Source organism: Myotis lucifugus, unplaced genomic scaffold (assembly GCF_000147115.1).
Source record: "Myotis lucifugus unplaced genomic scaffold, Myoluc2.0 scaffold_58, whole genome shotgun sequence".
NCBI classification, from domain to species: Eukaryota; Metazoa; Chordata; class Mammalia; order Chiroptera; family Vespertilionidae; genus Myotis; species Myotis lucifugus.
In genome coordinates, this window is record NW_005871106.1 from 876,893 (window position 1) to 896,128 (window position 19,236).

At 40.5% G+C, this 19,236-nt stretch overlaps 1 protein-coding gene and 1 long non-coding RNA gene across 5 annotated transcripts in view; one reads left to right on the top strand and one right to left on the bottom strand.

Moving 5' to 3' along the window:
• LOC106697257 overlaps window positions 1–290 on the bottom strand; it is a 5,557-nt gene extending 5,267 nt beyond the window's left edge. The window contains exon 1 of the long non-coding RNA XR_002829411.1: window positions 209–290. This is a non-coding gene — a long non-coding RNA (uncharacterized LOC106697257). The remainder of the gene's footprint in view (window positions 1–208) is intronic.
• Window positions 1–5,577, top strand: part of TGIF1 (TGFB induced factor homeobox 1) — a 7,825-nt gene extending 2,248 nt beyond the window's left edge. For 3 of the 4 annotated variants that reach the window (XM_006089262.3, XM_006089263.3, XM_006089261.3), the window contains exons 2-3: window positions 3,539–3,762; window positions 4,528–5,577. In XM_006089262.3, the coding sequence (XP_006089324.1) occupies window positions 3,539–3,762; window positions 4,528–5,103 (800 nt within the window). In that variant the 3' untranslated portion in view covers window positions 5,104–5,577. Of the gene's footprint in view, window positions 1–489; window positions 652–3,538; window positions 3,763–4,527 lie in introns of those variants that run through there. The other variant, XM_023754228.1, reaches the window with a different exon arrangement.
• The last annotated feature ends 13,659 nt before the right edge of the window (window positions 5,578–19,236 follow it).

Sequence of the window (19,236 nt, forward strand, 5' to 3'; positions counted from 1 at the left end):
CGAGTTCGGTGCGGGCGGAGGGAGCCGCGGAACAAAAGCTAAAAGCCGGCCGCCCGGGCCCCCCTCCCCGCGCCGGCTACTGGGGGGGCCGCGCTCCGAGTCGCCCGGCGGACTCTGGAAGAAATCTGCCCCCCCCCACCCCCCTCGGCTTGGACTATTGTTTACCTTATAAAAGTCTGTTTTCAAGTTTTCTTGAAAACAAAATCACCTTAAACTCCATCTCAGAGCCCGGGCGTGGGGAAGACTGAAAAGTGATCATAGGGTCTCGTCTTAGAGAGCAGAGGATGCCGAAAAGAGCCCCCCAAATGGCCCTAAGCCACGCAGAAAGGGGCTCCTTGAGGAAACCCTCAAAGTCTCAGCTCGTCCTTCCCGACCGTGGGATTCTTGCGATAACGTTGTTCTGTGGCTGCTCCTCGGCTGGGGTACGATTCCTGCCGCTTCTGTCTGTTAGGTTCGGTTTGCCTTTTCCTAATTGTGTCCTTAAACTTCTCCTTCGATTATGTGAATCTACTTCTAGGTTCTTGCCTCTTCTAGGTATCCAGCCACTGCTCTCTGGCTCTCCCTCGCACCCCCAGCTCCTATTCGGAAAGGAGAGGATTGCTTTGCAGACCGGTGGGAGCCCTGGGCCATCTTCCCAAACAACATTCCCTTGTATGTGGATGGAGTGAAGGCGGCTTGTGATCCCACACCCCTCCCCCCAACCACATATTTTTAAAAAGTGTAAGCAGAGAGCAGGACGTTTGGAAACCAGTCGTAACCGGGAAACTTTTCAAAGGCTCTGTTACAATAGGAAATGAGTAACGTGGAAAAGTCTTTTTGTTTTTCCAAGTTGAGCCACAATCCGGAGGGAGAGTTTTAATGAAAATAGTCCTGACAGCAGCAAACGTGGGTGAAATATCAGCTGCTGTAGCCAAGAAACTGAAGTCTTGACTTCCTGTTACTTCAGCTTTTGTGCACATATTGGAAATATTTGTTAAGAGGTCCAGAGGCCTGGCACTCATTTGTTTAAATGAACTGAGAACAGAGTCAAGTCGCTCTGCAGTTGGGTGTTGCTTAACTGAAACCTGCTTTTGTGTGTCATTAACCTGTTGTAAAAGCTCAGGCTTCTTGTCAAACTGAAGCTGATCGAAGTGCAGGCTTCAGGGTCTTTTTGTTGTAGTTTTAGATTCTTTGTTATTATCAACTTACAGTTGACAATTCACTGTTTAATGAGCAAATTTTCACACTTTTAAAAAAATTTATAAAAGGGAGGGGGGATAACAGCTTTGAAAAGAATGTCTGGCTTTTCAGACATTGAGGAGTTTAAACAAATTTGCTTTAGTTACTCAAGTATTTAAAAGTTAGAGTTAAAAAGCTAGATTTCTTTGCAAATATAAAATGTACTCATTTATAATTTATTAAGTTTTTTTTTTTTTTTTTTTTTATGAAGAGCTCTTCACCCAAATTTTAATAGGGGTTTAAAATTTTTCTCATCTTTTCAACAGTGAAAGCAGTTTCGGTTTTAAATGTACTTCTTTTTCTTTTAAAGCAGTTTAATGAGCCTTGTGGGGTGGGTAGCTCAGTTGGTTAGAGTGTCATCCGCATACTCCACAAGGTTTTGGTGTTCCATCCCTGGCCAGGCCATATACAAGAATCAACCAAGGAATGCATAAATAAGTGGAACAACAAATCAGTGTTTCTCTCTTTCTCCCCCTTCCTGTCTCTCTAAAATCAATAAATAAGTTTTTTTTTTAAAAAAGCAGTTTAATGAAAGCTTCTGGGAAGGGAAACATCAAATACATGGGGTTAACATTTAGGATTTCTCTGTGATTGGTTTATTGATGGCTGTTTAATAAGGCTTGAGCTAAAGTGAATTTGCAAGTTCATTCTGCTCTTTTTTTTAAATTAAATTTATTGGGGCCACATTGGTCAATATGATCATAGGTTTCAGGTGTGGGGGTTTTTGTTACTCCTTCTGCTCTTTTGTTAGAACTTGGTTTACTTGGTCTTAGGAAGGTCCTGCCTTTTCTGTGGACACTCGCCAATACCTCTGCCCCCTGCAGTCCAAAACTGACCATGTGTCACCAAATAAAGTCAGACTCAACTAACTGGGGAGTATCTCATCAACAAACCTTTGAATGGGTAGTTCTTTGAGTTTCATTGTGTTAAAAGGCTTTATTATTATTTTTTTTTAAATCCTCAAGTACATTGAGTGGTTTATCACTGTGAGGAATATTCTGTTTTTATTTCCTATCCAGGCAAACCACTCAATTAAGTTTGCATCAACAAAGAATGCCTAACTTTAAATTTTGTGTTAGTTTAATCAATTTTCTTTATGTAGAAGTACTGTTAGGTTCAAGCATGCACTAGTTTATGACTCATTTATATCCTTAAAATTTTAGATCAATACATTCTAAGAGTTGCCCATGTTCTTTCTGTGTGTGTGTGTGTGTGTGTGTATGTGCGCACACGCGCGGGGGTGGGGTGGGGTGTGTGTGTTTAATAGCGTATAAAGTTCTAAATTATGTTTAAATGTCTAAAAGGATGTCTAAAAGGACCAGGTCTGAATTTTTATTGAACTCAGTCTGTGTGTGATTTGAATATCCTTTAATGGTGTGTGAATTCTTAAAATTTCTGGTGGGATTAAAGTACTTACAGACAAGAGATTTTCCTTTGGGATTGCATATTCAGGGTTGTTGTTTTCTTGTCATATAATTAAGACAACTCTGCTTATTGATACCTCGTGTTCTAGGTTCAGATTAATCTGACAGTAGAAATTTATATGAAATTTAAAGTTTTATTCAGTTAAGGCATCTCTGACCTTTTACAAGTAGAAAAATATTTTTTGTGCAACAACACTGAAAATTTCATTGGTTGTTTGTATTTACTAAATAGTGACCAGTACTGGCCATTAAAAGTGGTGTTGAATAAATGTAAGGAGCCATGAAAAAGAAATGACCATGGAATTGGCAGAAACTTTAGACATGCATTTTATCTTTAGAATACTAACTGGGTTAAGAGTGATTTTCCCTCATATCAGTGAAAGAAATGTAGAGATATTCCCTTTTTATTTCAGGCCTTCAGTGGAAGGAGGAAGAATAGCATTTAAAATGTACAATAGAACACTCATTAGATTTATCCTAGATAGCAATGACTTCAAAGAGGTTGTTAGACACATTCCATCTGTTGTAGCACCTTTCCTGATGCACAGGTGGCAAGCTGTTATTCACTTGGGGTGGGGCGTGGTCTCCTCTGTTGGATTACATGAAGGACTTTTCTGAGGATCATTCCAAAGGAATGTGAAAAGTTGAATCCTAGCGGAGTGGGCATGAAAGGGCATCCGACGACTGGTTGAGAATCTAGAATGTGCCTCTAGTCAAATTACTCTGGAGCCTTTACATGTGCTCTGGTATTTCAGGACAGAAAACACTCACTGGTCCTTCCCCTGCCTCTCAGTAGTTGAGAAAACATGTTTACACTGAATGGTCAAAGAGTTGAGTTTTGCAGTAGGTGCTCTGCTGATGAAACCGGTTGACGGCTGGCCTTTGTCCTTTCCTAGGTGTTGTCGCCTCCGGCAGTGAGACCGAGGATGATGACAGCATGGACATCCCCCTGGACCTTTCCTCTTCTGCCGGCTCAGGCAAGAGACGGAGAAGGGGCAACCTGCCCAAGGAATCTGTGCAGATTCTCCGAGATTGGCTGTATGAGCACCGATACAATGCCTATCCCTCAGAGCAAGAAAAAGCATTGCTGTCCCAGCAAACACATCTATCTACACTACAGGTAGGAAAAAAAGAACATGTGGTATATGCACTCAGGTTTCTTTCTTTTTCCCCCTAAAGTCATTTTATAGCATTCCTGTATGTCAAGTCATTAAGTGCCTCCTGACTCAAAAGCTTGGGGTGGGGGGTATCTCTTAAACTTTCTAGTGCTGATAGCTAATAACTGGCTATTTAGAGAAACAAACACTTGACAGTCATCTGTCAAATAACATTTCCTTTAATGCCTAAAAGAGCCTTCCTTTGTGCAACAATCATAAAAAGGAGGTTAAATCTTACTCTATTACCCAGGAAACTGGTTTGATATTTAAACAAAGACAGACCTCAGTGAGGTAATTCATGTCTGTCTGTTGACACAGTGATTTGAACTGAGAAAAATCAGTAACTTGGGGGAGTGGCCCTTTTCATACAGGAAAGATTTTCCTGTAGTTGATTAACTTCAATGCTGGGGCAGTAGGTAATCGGTTAATATGGGGGAGTCAAAAGGTAAACCTTCTCTAAAGTAACTTAGACATTTGAGAATTTATACCTTTATTTTCCTCCTGAAAAAGTTTATGGATGATGAGACAAGGGAATTTATATTGGAGAGAAGCAGGTTTATGATAGGAAGCAGTTTTTTTTCTTGTCTGGGCTCAAATACGTTGGAATAACTTTGTAAGTTCCGCTAAGTCTTTTCATGTCTTCTTAAATGCAAAGAGATAATTAAGCATCTATGGAAGGTTCTCAGAACATGTATGCTGAGTGTTAAAGCATACCCAAATCATTTCAGGTCTGTAACTGGTTCATCAACGCCCGCCGAAGGCTCCTCCCTGACATGCTGAGAAAGGATGGCAAAGATCCAAATCAGTTCACAATTTCCCGCCGTGGGGCCAAGATATCTGAAGTGAGCTCTGTGGAGTCAGCAATGGGCATCAAAAACTTCATGCCAGCTCTAGAGGAGAGCCCATTTCATTCCTGTCCTGCTGGACCAAACCCAGCCCTAGGGAGGCCACTGTCCCCTAAGCCGTCATCTCCGGGATCAATTCTGGCTCGTCCATCAGTGATCTGTCATACCACTGTGACTGCATTGAAAGATGTGCCTTTCTCTCTCTGTCAGCCAGTTGGTGTGGGACAAAACACAGATATACAGCAGATAGCAGCCAGCAACTTTACAGACACCTCCCTCATGTACCCAGAGGACACATGTAAATCTGGACCAAGCACAAATACACAAAGTGGTCTTTTCAACACTCCTCCTCCTACTCCACCGGACCTCAACCAAGATTTTAGTGGATTTCAGCTTCTAGTGGATGTTGCACTCAAACGGGCTGCAGAAATGGAGCTTCAGGCAAAACTTACAGCTTAACTATTTTCAAGCAAAACAGTTCTAACAAATGTTATGATTGCCGGGGTGATGGCAAGAGATAAATTGCATTATTTTATATATTTTTTTATTAATATTTGCACATGGGATTGTTAAAATGAAGCTTCCTGTTACTGAGATGTCTTCAATGGAATACAGTCATTCCAACAACTATAAACTCAAAGCTACTGTAGAAACAAAGGTTTTTGTTTTTTTTAATGTTTCTTGGTAGATTATTCATAATGTGATATGGTTCCCAAGATTATGTGATTTCCCCCCCTTCCCCCCTCTTTTTTTTTTTTTGTTGGTGTTTTTTCAGACTGTGCAATACTTAGAGAACCTATAGCATCTTCTCATTCCCATGTGGAACAGGATGTCCACATACTGTCTAATAAATTTTCAAATTTTTTTCAAACAAGTATGAATCTAGTTGATTGATGCCTTTTTTCATGACACAATAAAGTATTTTCTTTAAAATTTACTGTAACACAGACTGTTTTGTTGAGGGAGGTGCTTCTTTAAAGTGAGTAGGAATATATCACGCCAATGAGAGGAAGTTGGGGGTTGGGTTGAGTGTGAGTTGGGGGGTGTCACCAGCTCTTTGAAGAACCTTGGACAATAAGCCAGTATGTATAAACAGGATGTGTGATATTTACTCTTGATAGGAGGCATAAAGCTTTTCTTAAAGCAGGGCAAATTGAAATGAATCATTCCATCAGACTTTAGTTAACCACTCAATCCCTTGGTAATCTGTCCTGCATATTTTAAGACATGGCCAGTGTTGAAAAGAAAGGTCCCAAAGCACCTGATAATGGCTTAAGTTTCCAGAAGTAAACAACCTAAGCAGTCTCTTAATATTACCCCTTTTTCATGTTACCCTTTAAACTTTATTCTTTGGTACAGTTAGATAAGGAGTGTACATTCAAAGACAGCATTATTTGTACAGAAATCACCTTTTAAAACATTTTCTAAAGTGATTAAAACAGGTTCTATCTTTTGTGGGGCTGTTAACTAGGTTTATTTTCTAAGGTCACAGTTTGTGAGAAAATGGTGCCATACACAAGCAGAGTTTGTTGGGTTAGACTTTATTTATGAAGTCAGGATGGCCAGAAGGGAATTGGTGGTGTTTCTTTCACTTACGGTTGAGCAGATTTGTCACATGCCACAAAACCATTCTTTGTAGTCATGCTTAGTATGAGGTTTCTTTGTTATGACACTCATGTTTTTTTCTAGCCCTGACCCAGCTATGATTTGTCTAAGTTTGAGGAAGCATCAGAGCTTCAGCATTGTTTAAAGAATATAGAAAAATTCTTCTAAATTTGTTTGCCTAATTTTGAAACTAGAAAGTGCCTACTGTAGAAAGAGCTAAACTCCAAGACTTTTTGAAAATGGAAGAAAAGAACTTACAACCAGGAGGTGTAAGAAAAATAGGTGAGAAAAAGGTGTGCTGCTGTAACCTGGTAAGGGCACAGTGTTGAAGGGCACATCAGCCTCAAGTGGACTGATCCCACCTCAGGGTCATATAAATAGATAAAACCAAAACTGAAATAAGAGTATATAAAAGGAACAAAATAAACACAAATAAAAATGAGATAGAGGTGATTGAGAATTATTAGTTGCTCTAATAGCTAGATCAAAGGCTGAAAGACTTTGAGTACAGATAAGGGAGACCAGCAAATCATAAAAGGCTTTCCCAGTTAAGATGTTTTATGAATCATACCAGAAAGGGGAGAGAAGAAGCCATGAGTGATTAAAGAAAATGTCAAGGGTCAAATGAAACCCAAAGGTTTAAGAAAAAAATCACCCCAAATTGCCTGTTTTATTTTTTCCCTCTTAAAGTTGATTGATAATAAATGTAATTTTTTTAATAAATGTAATTGGAAAGAAATATATTTAAAAAATTTTAAATCTAAACCAAGTAGAAGTTATTTTTATGCTTAGTATTTGCATTTAACATTTGTATATCTTTTCATTTGCTTATTTTTAACCTATTTTTAAAGTTCATCCCTTTTAGATAGCATACATTTGGGTCTTTTTTATTTAGCCTAATCTGCCTTTTTTATTTGGTGTGTTCAGTTGATTTACATTTCTGTAATTACTGATATGTTTGGATTTATTTACCATTTGGGGTTTTTTCTTCCTCTGTTACTCTTCCTGCCTTTTGGGTTACATGAATAGTATTTTGGTTTTACCTTTTCTATTGGTTTACAAACTATACTTTAGTTTTTTTAAAAAAATTTTTGTTCAATTACAGTTGACTATAGTGGTTGCTCTGGGATTACAATATATATCTTTAAGTTATTACAATCTACTTAGCATTAATATACAACTTCATATATAACCTTCCAACAGTATAGTTCCATTCATTCTCTCCTATTTTCCTTTGTGTTCCATATATATTATGGCTACATGATAAATCCAACAGGTCAATGTTATAATTTTTCCTTTAAATAGTTAAATGTATTACAAAAAGAAAAAAGAGAGTGTACATATAGTCTTTTGTATTTGCTAAATATTTACCATTTTTGAGGTTCTACATAAAGGAATTTCTTGAGACTTGTGTGGGCTTGTGGTGACAAATTGTGTTTTTGTTCATTGAAAATATTTTATTGGTGACAAATTGTGTTTTTGATTAAAGATAGAATTAGGGGTAGATAAGCTTTTTCTATTTTTTCATTATTACATTTATTATCTTCTGTTTTTTAATATGTTTCTATTAAAAATATTAATATGTTTTTATTGATTTTTAGAGGAAAGGAGAGGGAGAGAGAAACATTGATTGGCTGCCTCTTGCATGCCTCCTACTAGGGATCCAGCCAGAAACCCCCCCATGTGCCCTGACCCAGAATTGAACAGCAACCTCTCCATGGATGGGACAACATTCAACAAACAGCCACACTGGCCAGGGCTGGCTTCCACTGTTTTTGATGAAACAACAGTTGTCTTTTGTATCGTTCTTCTCTTGGATGTAATGTCTTTTTCTCTGGCTCTTTTATTATCGTATTTCAGTACAATGCTGGAGGTTTGTTGAGCTGCTTGGATCAGTAAGTTTACGTTTTGAACGTTGTGGCCATTTCTTCATTTTTTTTTCCTGTTTTCTCCTAGAATTCCAGTAGGTTTATATTAGATCACTTGAGATTGTCCTACATGCCTCTGAGGTTCTGTTTTTCTTCAGTCTTGGTTTTCTTTGCGGATTGGATAATTTGTATTTGTTTACTTATCTGCACATTGGAATCACCTGGAAAACTTTCCAAAACCCCCACAAAAGCTATGGGATGGGTTTAGAAATTTTGGAAAACTCCTTTGGTGATGCTAATGCATAGGCAAGTTTGGGAACCACTACCTGTAGAGGGCCGCCTGGGAGGCACCTAGGCATTTTCTTATAATTATTGTCAGCTGAACTCCGAGCATAGGCAGAGCCACGCCCTGGGAACATGCTTCCCCAATAAGGCTGGACATGTTAATCAGGCAGGGGCGGAACTAGATATGTAAATCTAGGCCTTTAAAATAAACCTGCTGTGTGGCTCAGCCCGCTTTGCCGCCTCTCCATCAGAGAGGATGGCGCCCACCTGGCCCCAGCTTAAAATCTATTTCTGCATCTTGGTTTTTTCTTTAATTTCTTAATCCCCAGCTCCTCCGCTCAAGAACCTTTCCCGTGCGGGTCGCGGGAAACAGAAACAGCTCACCACAACTACCCTAAATAATTCTTTAGCCATTGTTTCTCTTCATAAGTAGAATATTAGGAGTCTGTTTCCAGACAAAATTTTTGTTTTTGCAGTCTTTGTTGGGGCATCTTTGTGAAAGAAATGTAATTTTCTGTAAAATTATCACCCAAGTTAACTTATCCAATTAGATTTAACATAAATTTGAAAGTGGCACTGAGATTACCCTATAGTATACATATACTAGTAGTCCATATAATATGTAAAGCCAAGCCACTAACAGATCTAACACTGTAGGAAGGTAACATGCATTTGTATCAAACCAAAAAATAAACTTTATCTCTGGAAACTGGAGAGTTAAAAGCAACGCTCAGAGATCTAGTGTTAGGTCTCCTTGGGCCAATTAAGAGGAGAGCGTTAAAATTCTGTTGCTTTAAATTTCTTCCCAATGATTTTTTGCTTGGAAATTTGATTGCTTAAATGATTGTGTGAAAAGCCAGTGTGTATGACACTAACATTTCCTCTCCCCAGCCTTTGGCTATAGTAAACCGCCACAATATGGAACACCATGTGTTTTAAATTATCTAATCGACAGCCCTTCCCATTATGATGTTATCAGGTGTCATCTGTAAACCCATATTGAAATGAAAATGTTAGATTAATTTGAAATGGACAATATATAACATATAATATTTTATACTCTATATTATATTAATTGAACATTTTATGTGCATATCTCATTTAATCCTCACAACCCTGATGAGATGCTACTCCCATTGTGTATCTAAGGAAACAGATTCATCAATGTTCAGCTTGTCTGGTTACCAGCTGCAATAGAGCCCACATCCGTGGGGTGATTCTGTAAGCTTACACTTTCCACACACTATGCCTGAAATGAAACAGTTTGGAACCATCCCACTTTTATTACCCTGTTCTGTAAGGATTTGGTGGTTGCTTTGGCAGATGATCATAATATACATGTTTTATCTTCCAAGTACCTTAGTTTACCGTTCTGCTGTTTATTAACCACCCTCACCTTGCCCATTCCATTCCCTTTGGCCACCTTTGCTTCTCAGGAGACTTGCAGGATATGACACATCCTCCTGGTGTCCTAAGCCTTAGGGCTAGCCAGCCAGGGCCTGAAATAATGAACTCTGCAATGCCAAGAAATGTTTTGTAGCTTCTCCGTGTAAGTCTTAAACTTAAGCTGGTATTCAATGTATTTAATTTCCCTTCCCTTAGTGGCTTTTTGAATCTGCAACCTCGGGCTACTACCATTTTTAGCACACTTCTCTTTTTTATTTTGATTGAGAATCTTTAGGCTTATCCTAGTATGTATAGTTACTCTGTGCTGCTCCTTCCAACTTCCTCTGTCTTTTAAGCTATATTTTGCCAAATAGAGATTAAGGATTGCTCTGGGACAAGGGTATAGTTTAACTGAAAAACAGTTGTAATTTTAAAAGGAAAGTAAAGCTATATGGGAATGCCTTCCCACTCTTTAACTCCAACCCCAAAACAGCCACCTTTTCTAAAACAATGTATGTCAATTAGAGCCAAAGGTCTTACATGAAATACAGCACGGGGCAAAGATCAGCTTTAAAATAAATAAACACCTCTTTGTGAACAAAATAAAGCAGAGCATTCTTTTCTCTTTGGAGACCTAAGATACAGCAGGAATAAACTTGGCCTATATAAGTTTTATAAAAGAACTGCCACCTCCATGCTCGACTAAAAGATTAACTTTATTTGGTGAAATATGTTTCTATTCACAGGCAGGTGCTGCCCTGATTCACCAACTCCTGTTAATTTGAACCTGCAGAGGTACCTTTGATCAGCTCTCTCAGAGCCTCACCGGTTTCCCTAGTTGGCTCAGAAAACATCAAAAGAACTGTAATGCCGACTCTAATCTCAGCCTTCCTGTTTCTGCGTCTGCCCACTGGGTTCACACAGCAGCATGTTTTCCTTGAAAGGCATTCTCAGCGATTGTACTGGGTGTCACAATGTTAAACCTGCATCCATGGGGGGGGTAGGAAGGGGGTGGTATTTCTCTTTGTAACTCAAATCTCTGCAGATGATGAATCAGGCCTCCTCGGCTCATTTGCACTGACATTTATGTGGGTATGTAAATTAATGCCTGTTGGCCTGATGCTGGAAGTAAGGAAGAAACAGCTCAGTTAAGGGGAACTCTGTTATCAGTAAAGCAGTTACTAAGTGCAATATACTATTCTGTCTATGAAAATGATGTTCTTTGGGGCTCTGGCAGTGAGTTGAGAATTCTGAATTATAAACAAATAGCAAATGTTCCTTACCAAGACACATTTATACTCAAGGGTGGTAGGTAGGTAGGTCAGATAACATCTAGTCTTTTTTTTTTCCTTCTTCAGTTGGCATCGCATTCTGTTTACACTCAATTACAATCCAATAGTTATCCTTGGGCTTTATTGCTCTTTCAAGGTCCATATAATTATATAATTTTGTCCTCCAGGATTTCATACCTGTATTAGGATTTCAAAAAAAGCCTTATTTTTACAATGCATTGGGTGGTATTTTAGAATAAGAGGGGCCATAGGTAAAAGGGAACCGGACTTGTGTAGCCTTAAGCAAGTTATTTGGCATCTGTAAGCTTGGGTGTCTTCATCTCTAAATTTGGTAAGAATAAATACCTAAATCTCAAGGTTGTTGAGAGGATTAAGTGAGGCAACAAAGTGGAAACTCTAAAAATTTTAGAGCAAAGCAGATTGGCCTACAAATGTGTTTTGTTGAGATAGAAGGTCCTCGCTCTATACACCTACCATTTCAGAGTTCTGCTTCCACATTGCCACCGGGCAGGTGAATGTTCCTAATCCAGTTTCAGCCTTTGATCTTATCCTTCCAGGCCCTGGCCCCACCTGCTCTTCCCACCTCCAACCTGCCTTTCTCCAGTTTCTTACAATAGCAGCAGTTCAGTTCCTTTCCTCCATCTTCCTTCTCCTCTAGGATGTTTATACAAGAAAGTGAGGTGAGGGCTTCCGAAATGTAGGCTGGAGCACAGTGGTGACCCTTATGCCGAAGACTAGGTAATCCTCATCTCTCTCAAACGAAGCTGTTTGAATTTTCAGCACTGGCATCATTTCTGCAAATTTCAAAAGAACACCAGTTCTTAGTTACTAAAGGGATGGGTATTCAGAGCCCTGATTTGCTGTCTCCTCCTCCCTCTGGGCACACTTCAGTGGAATGCTGTGAAGACATCTCAATTTGCCTTTTGTGAGTTCTTTTTCTGTTCTTGTAAAAGATGCCAAATTTATTATGAGTGTGGAGCAGAAATAGGTATATATTTTCCTTTCTTTTTTCCCCCCCCTTTAGAGGTAGAAGGACTTTTAGGGATCATGTGGATAAGATGAGAAAATTGAGTTCATCTCTTAACCTTTTCAAGTTACTTGACCTCTCCAATCCTCAGATTCCTCATTTCTTTGTTTTATACTCCAGGGAATATTTATCATATATCACAGTCAGTCTTGTATGAGGAACAATGTCTGATTTAATAGAATCTCATTTGTCTGTTCTCGGAGCTTTGCTTTTGCCTCATTCCCTAGTTACTCGAGGAAAATGTTTTTCCTTCAACTCCTTTCTTCGCTCTTTACTCTCTCTTTTTCTTTCTTTATCCCCTTTTTTATTCATTCACCAGTTTATTACAAAGGACATTTTGTGAAGGATGCAGATAAGCAGCCAGGTGAAGAGGTGAGGTCCAGAAGGGTCCTGAGTGTAGGAGCTTCTGTCCCCATGGCCCTGGGGTGTGCCACCCTCCTTGCATGTGGGTGCGTCCACCAACCCAGAGAGTCTTACCAGGTGTGATGCTCTTCATTGGAGACTGAAGCTGCCACCTGATATAGAAGGAAGAGCACTGAGCTTAGCTTCAGAGGAACTAAGTATTAATACTAGGCCAACATACTGCTAACTTCTCTAAACTGGTTTTCTCACCAGCAAAACAAAGGGTTGGATTAGATGATCTCTTCAGCCTCTGAAAGCTTTAAACCTCTAAGGACATAGATAATAATTCATATAGATCCAATAACAGTGTGATCATTTGAAATCAATAAAAGTTCTATAAAATACTGATCATCAGTATTCTCCAAATGACGGCATTTAGTATTCTCAAAATGAGGAAATGACTTCTTTCTTTGGACACAGCTATCAAAAGGGTGATTGTAAACGAGGGATGACTCTCTGTCCAGAGAAGAGAGCAGTCTATGTTAAAATACTAAGTTGGAGAGTCTAAGTGCTTTAGTTCAGATATTAATTCATGGGAATTGTGAAGAGGAACCAGCTGACAGAGAGCAGAATATCGGGGGGCACAGAATGGGGTACTGCTGTTGAGAAGATGCCAGAAGAAGGGGGGGCATTGTGCCTGGTTGCCGGAGAGTGCCAGGCCAGCCCTGTCAAGACCAGGTGTGATGTTCTTCATTGGAGACTGAAAATGACAGGATCTCAAGGACCTGGGGGATTTCTTGACAGAGCTCCAGGAAAACCTGTAATTGACTAGGAAAATGACTGTACTTATAAACATAAGTCAAGGGGGGCTATTTGGAAACCAGATAGGAAAGGACCTTATGACTCCAAGGAAGGAAAGCATGTAAATTCTGAAGTCAGAATGCAGAGCTTTAAAACAGCTGTTCCTTCAGAGTAGCTGGACAACTGCATGCTTTAAAATGAAGGATGTTTGAAGAGTCTTACTTGAGAGAGAGCAGCAGCTATGCAGAGCAGATAACGTTTGTGCACAGAGAACATTTACTTTGTGTTCTGGATTCCGTTAGGAAAAAAGTGGAGAGGAGCCGGGTGGATGGTAGGAGGTGGGGGAGCAGATGGGTAGAAACAGAGCCCAGGTTCTGTATTCTGGCTATGCACCAGAATCTCCTGGCCAGAGGCTTTCAGATACAGGTGTGTAGGCTCCATCCAGGGCCCAGTGCAAAATACACATGTGGGCACTTTAAGAAACAGGAAAAAAGTACCCTTAAGGGTACTAAAATGTAAAGCTTTCCCCTTTCTGTTGACTTGTCATGGGGTTTTCTACTTGCTATCTAATGCTATTTTATGTAAAGGAAAACTACAATTTTGAATTATTAGCATGAAATTAATTTTTACTGCTCATCTTTATATTGTGCAATACCAGTTTTAAATGGAAATATGAGAGAATATGTGGAATCATCCAAATTACACAATTTCTATTTCATAACTTGTACATATGTATACATTTTGTTCTAACTAGAACAGTGGAAAGGCTGCATAAACTTGTTTATTTGTGTTTTCTTTTTTACTTCTTAATATGCTTATACCCTACTAACATTACCTTCTGCTTACTAAGGATGGACTAAAAGAAGGAATTATGTGTTATCCTTTTTTCCCCTTTCCTTTTATGTTATCATTTTCAGCGTAAGTAGTTGGCTAATACAGGGAAGTAGCAAGAGCAAGAAAGAATACGAAAGGGTTTCTTGTTTGTTCATATTTCTTAGAATGTCATTGCTTTCTTTCTGGTTTTAGTGGAAAGCATGGCTTCTTGGGGCTGTCAGCACCTCTACTGGTACTTACTCAGTTATAGACCCAGCACCTGGAACCTACTTTGAAGTCTTGCTGATCTCCCACTATCTCCAGTGGGGATCTCTTGTGGGTCCCCCGGAATCTTGTGCTCATGGTCATGGGGACAGCTATATGAGAGTGAGGCAACAAGGAATAGCTACGGACATATGATGTGTATGGCCTCTCCTCGTGCATATCCACTGTTGTCCCACTGGACTTCATTTACAAACACAAGTTCAAAAATACACTTACTAAGAATTTTAAGATGGTTACAGCAGAGTGTAAACCAAGCACAGGGTCCATTGCACATCTGTGCCATTTCCAGAGACATGTGCTGGCTGAGTTTCTACATTTGTGGAATAAAGGGAGTGAGACAGAATGATCTCCAATGTACCTTTTAACTCAAAATTCAGTGATAAAAAATGCAAACAAACATTAAATTCCAGTTATGTTAAGTATACTGAAGTATTCAAAGGGAATGTCCATAATTTTATTTGAAATTCATTTAAAAAAAAGATAGATTGATGACTGGAGAGAGGATGGATAATGGATAGATAGATGATATAGCAATTTCAGTGAAATTTAATAGTGGAATGTGGGTAGTAGGTAAATATTGGGGTTTTCACTTAAGAGTCTTCCATTTGGCTGTGTGTTTGAAATTTTACATTGGAAAATGTTAGGGGGAAAATGAGTGATTTGGCATCCAGTCTTCATGACTAATGCAGAAAAAATGAACACCATGAAGTAACCTGTTTAACTGGTTAAAAGCTGTTGGATTTAGTAGCTAATCTAAGATGTAGCTAAAGGGTTTCAGCTTAAGAAGCAAAAGTTCAAAACTTCTTCTATTGAGAAACTTTTAAGGTAGCAATTATTGAATGCTTACTGTCAGCCAGGACCCTTCTGAATGTTTCTAAGTAACATGTCATCCAACTGAATCCTCACAACAATCTATGAAGCAGGTAAAATAGGTATACAGTTATTTGTCTTTGACAGACAAAGAAACGGAGGCTCAGCAGGCTAAATAAATGAGCTTGTCCAAGATCATGGAGCTGGTAACTGACAGATTTGGATTCTGGGCTGAATGAACTCCCACACAGCTCTTAGCCAGTATTGTACTCTCTTCTGCCTGTTGCCTCATTTGTTGGTAAGAAAGTTAGGTTTACACATACACAATATATTAGTTGGCGGGCCTCTGAGCAGACAGCCTGATGGAGTAAAATACTCCCTGCCCACGTGTGTGGGGGTCGCAGGCCTGCTCCCAGTGTGCACAAGTCACTTATCATTCAGCACCTCAGTCTCTTCCTATGTAAATGGTGGCAACAAAACTTATCCATGTGGAGAAAGAAGAGGACTTTCTGTGCTGTCTTTCTACACATTTTGTGCAGCCTCTTCTGTGTTCAGCCCAAGGCAACCAACCACAGGCCTTGAGGACCATGAGGAGAGTGATGGAAGCAATGTGAAGAGAAAGATACATTCATTTGCTCATTGGTTTTACTCTGAAAGTACACTTTTTTAAAAGAGAAAGGGAGAGAAAGGGAGAGAGAGAGAGAAACATCCATCAGCTGCCTCCTGCACGCCCCCTATTGGGGACCGAACCCAAAACCCAGCATATGCCCTGACTAGGAATTGAACAGGCAAACTTTCAGTGCAGAGGACGATGCCCAACCAACTGAGCCACACCTACCAGGGCTGAGGGTACACTTTTTGAGAATTAAAGGCAGAGAAGAAACAGCAAGGCATAGGGTTTAGGCCACACCAATAGGATGAAGAGAGAACTGCCAGACTAATGAGTGAGGAGGGGAAGTGAGAGGAGGTGCTGAGGCGACAGTCACCAGGGCTGCAGTGGGGACGGGGAGGGAGATGGGGCTTTGTGGCCTTGGAGATGATAGGGGTGGCTGATGAGAGGTGTTGAGTGGAGGTAGAAGAGAAGGGTAGATGGAAGCCTTCAAGTCAAGCCTGTGCTCAGCACTGTGCACACCTGATCAGTGGGCTCCCTTTTAGAGAGAATCACCCCCCTATGCTATTGAGGTGTCAGGACAGCTGTTCCTCCAGCTGCAGGCACACCGCCCATGGCTTACTTTGTAGATAAAGCCCCAACAAAGTCTGCTCTGTGTGTCCCCCCCCATCCCCCACCAACTCCTACACCCCCAGGCAGGGCAGCTCCTGAACTAGGGTAAGACTGATCAATGGTAAAACCTATACTTGTGATGTTACCTTATTGGGCAAATCAAATAAGACCAATCCCTAGGGAAATGCCTTATCATTTCTAAAGTATTGGCAAATTTAGCTTAATACAGGCATTTCCTGGATTATAAAACGTTCATACAAATTCAACGTTGGGCAAATCACTCCATAGAGCACTTAGTAACATTTCAGATATGTGGGGAAGTAATTAGCTTTAGATGAGGTCATCAGGGTGTAGCCCTCATGATGGGATTCATGTTCTTATAAGAGGAAGGGACAGGCCCTCTAGGCCTGTGAGGATACAGCGAGAAGGTGGCCAGCTACAAACCAGGAAGAGGTCCTCACCAGGCACTGGGTCTGCCGGGGCCTTGATTTTGGACTTCCCAGCCTCCAGAACTGTGAGAAATAAATGTTGTTCAAGCCACTCAGTCTTTGGTATTTTTATTGTAGCAGCCCAAATGGACTATAAGACAGCAAGTGATTTGCCCATGGTCGTGAAGCTGAAAAATACCTCTACAGAGGGGGCTTCTCAACGTCCGCTGCACACAAATATTCTAATGTCATTAGTCTGATTTCTTCAAGCTTCCCTGATTGAAGACCATTGCTGTCCAGCAGTCCTCAGAGGCTGGCCCATGGACTCTGGCATTAGACTCACCATGGGGTAAATTTGTTAGAAATTCTGATTGGCTCTCTGGACAGACTCACTGAGTTAGGATCTGCTGGGTGCAGAGTTGCAGGGGAGGCTAGGCTAAGTGATTCTTAAGAATACTGAAGTTTGAGTACCATTGTTCTCAGGGCTGTTAAAAGCTTGCAAGGCAAACCCCACCTTCTATAAATCTTTGCCTCACTCTCTCCAATTAACCACTTAATGTATTTTGTAAAGGGCAGAATTTTTTGGCTAATTTTCAAGTTTTCGTTTGGTTTGCTTCTTTGGTATTTGCTGTATTTGTCCTCTTCCCTTTTCCCCACCTTCCAAACAGTGGAATGTGGCTACTATTTGGAAGGTAGGAGCAGCTCAGCCCAGTGTTTTACATGTAATAAAGAAATGGTGCTTTGCCTGGCCCGGATCGGGGTGGGGTGAGGGAGGGGTTGGGGGGGCTCAGTTGGTTAGAGGGTTGTCTCCATATGCTAAGGTTTCCGGTTTCATCCCGGGTTAGGGCACATATAAGAAGCAACCCGTGAGTTGGTAAATAAATGGAACAAACAAGTCTTTCTCTCTCTTCTCACCCCTAACCCCCACAAATCCGTTTAACAAAGAAAAAGAAATGGTAGTTTAAATTCAATATCAAAGCATAGTCTTTCCAGGTCTGGAGATGAAATATTAACCAGACCTCAGAATCAAAGCTGCTCTGTGCAGTTCTCTGTGTGCTTTCCCACACTGAGGAAGAATCCTCTGTCCTAATGTTTGTTAAAAGGCACAGGACAGTTTGCCTATGAACTGCCCTCAGGTGGTAGCTCAAACCTGGGTGTTATTAGGTGGCGCCAGCCCTGAGGGATAGCAGTGTCTTCCGCCTTCCAGCCAGCCCAGGAGCAGCAGGAGAAGGCTGGTGGGAAGGGTTGTAACTTTTAGCTGTCAAAGGGATGTGTCTGGGAAATGAGAGTTCATGTTTATAGACAAACTAGAGGCCCGATGCAAGAAATTCATGCAAGGGCCTTGGCCCCAGCCCTCACCAGCCGCTGCAGCCAGGGGCCTCTGCCACCTCTGCTTCAGCCCCCACGCCCGCTGTAGCTTTGTCCAGAAGGAAGGACATCCGGAAGGACGTCTGGTCTAATTAGCATATTATGCTTTTATTATTATAGATAGGTCTATAAAGTCACACACTCTGATATGGGTCTGTCTGAACAGGAAAAGGAGAACTTCTTTGTCAAGACGTCTACTTGAAAAGAAAAGAAAAAACGTACCCACTGACATATTGCTTACTTCATAGAAGGAAGGACACATTCTTGATTGAGCTCCAAAGGATTTTGGACTCAGGAAGGATGTTAGACTCTATCTTCATCTGAGACCGTTTGTTTGCCAAGAACCAAAAATCAATTGAGCCAGTTAAATACAGTAAGGTTGGTTTTAAAGACACATGCTATGTGCCACTTGTCAGTGCTATGATTAGCAAGGCAGTCCTGCTCTGTGAGCTGGTACATTAGCTTTGCAATGCATGCAGAATCTTGTTGGTAGTTCTTTGAGCATACAAGAAGCTTTCAAAGTTTTGGTGTCTCCAAACCGAATGAAGACAAACTAAAAAATGCTGACCACATTGCCCTGGCTATCAGGGAGCCTGTGAAGAATTGTAGTATTCATTCCCCACCACTCAGGACCCTGGGGACCTGGGACCTTGCCTTGGTGAAGTTACTTAATCTATCAATTTTCTTTTTTTTCTCATTTAAAAATTGTTCAGTACTTTATGTTTTATTTCTGTAAATTGTCTTTAAGCTTTTTTAGAAGTGGAGTTTTACTTTTTTTAAAAAAGCACACACCAAAAACTAATAAGAAATAAATGAAATACCAGGAATAGGAATTGGTGTCCTGTGGTATAAACCTACTAACCTTCAAAGTGCTTAGGCTCTGCTCCCAGTCCTGGCTTGGACCCCCATGGTGAGCCTGGACCTGCTGCAGGAGGCGCTTCTTAGGCTGTCCTCTGAGGTTTATGACATAGTCCCAATTCCTGGATAAGTTTATACCCTGGGGCTAATATATACTTACTAGAGGCCCAGTGCATGAAATTCGTGCATGGGTAGGATCCCT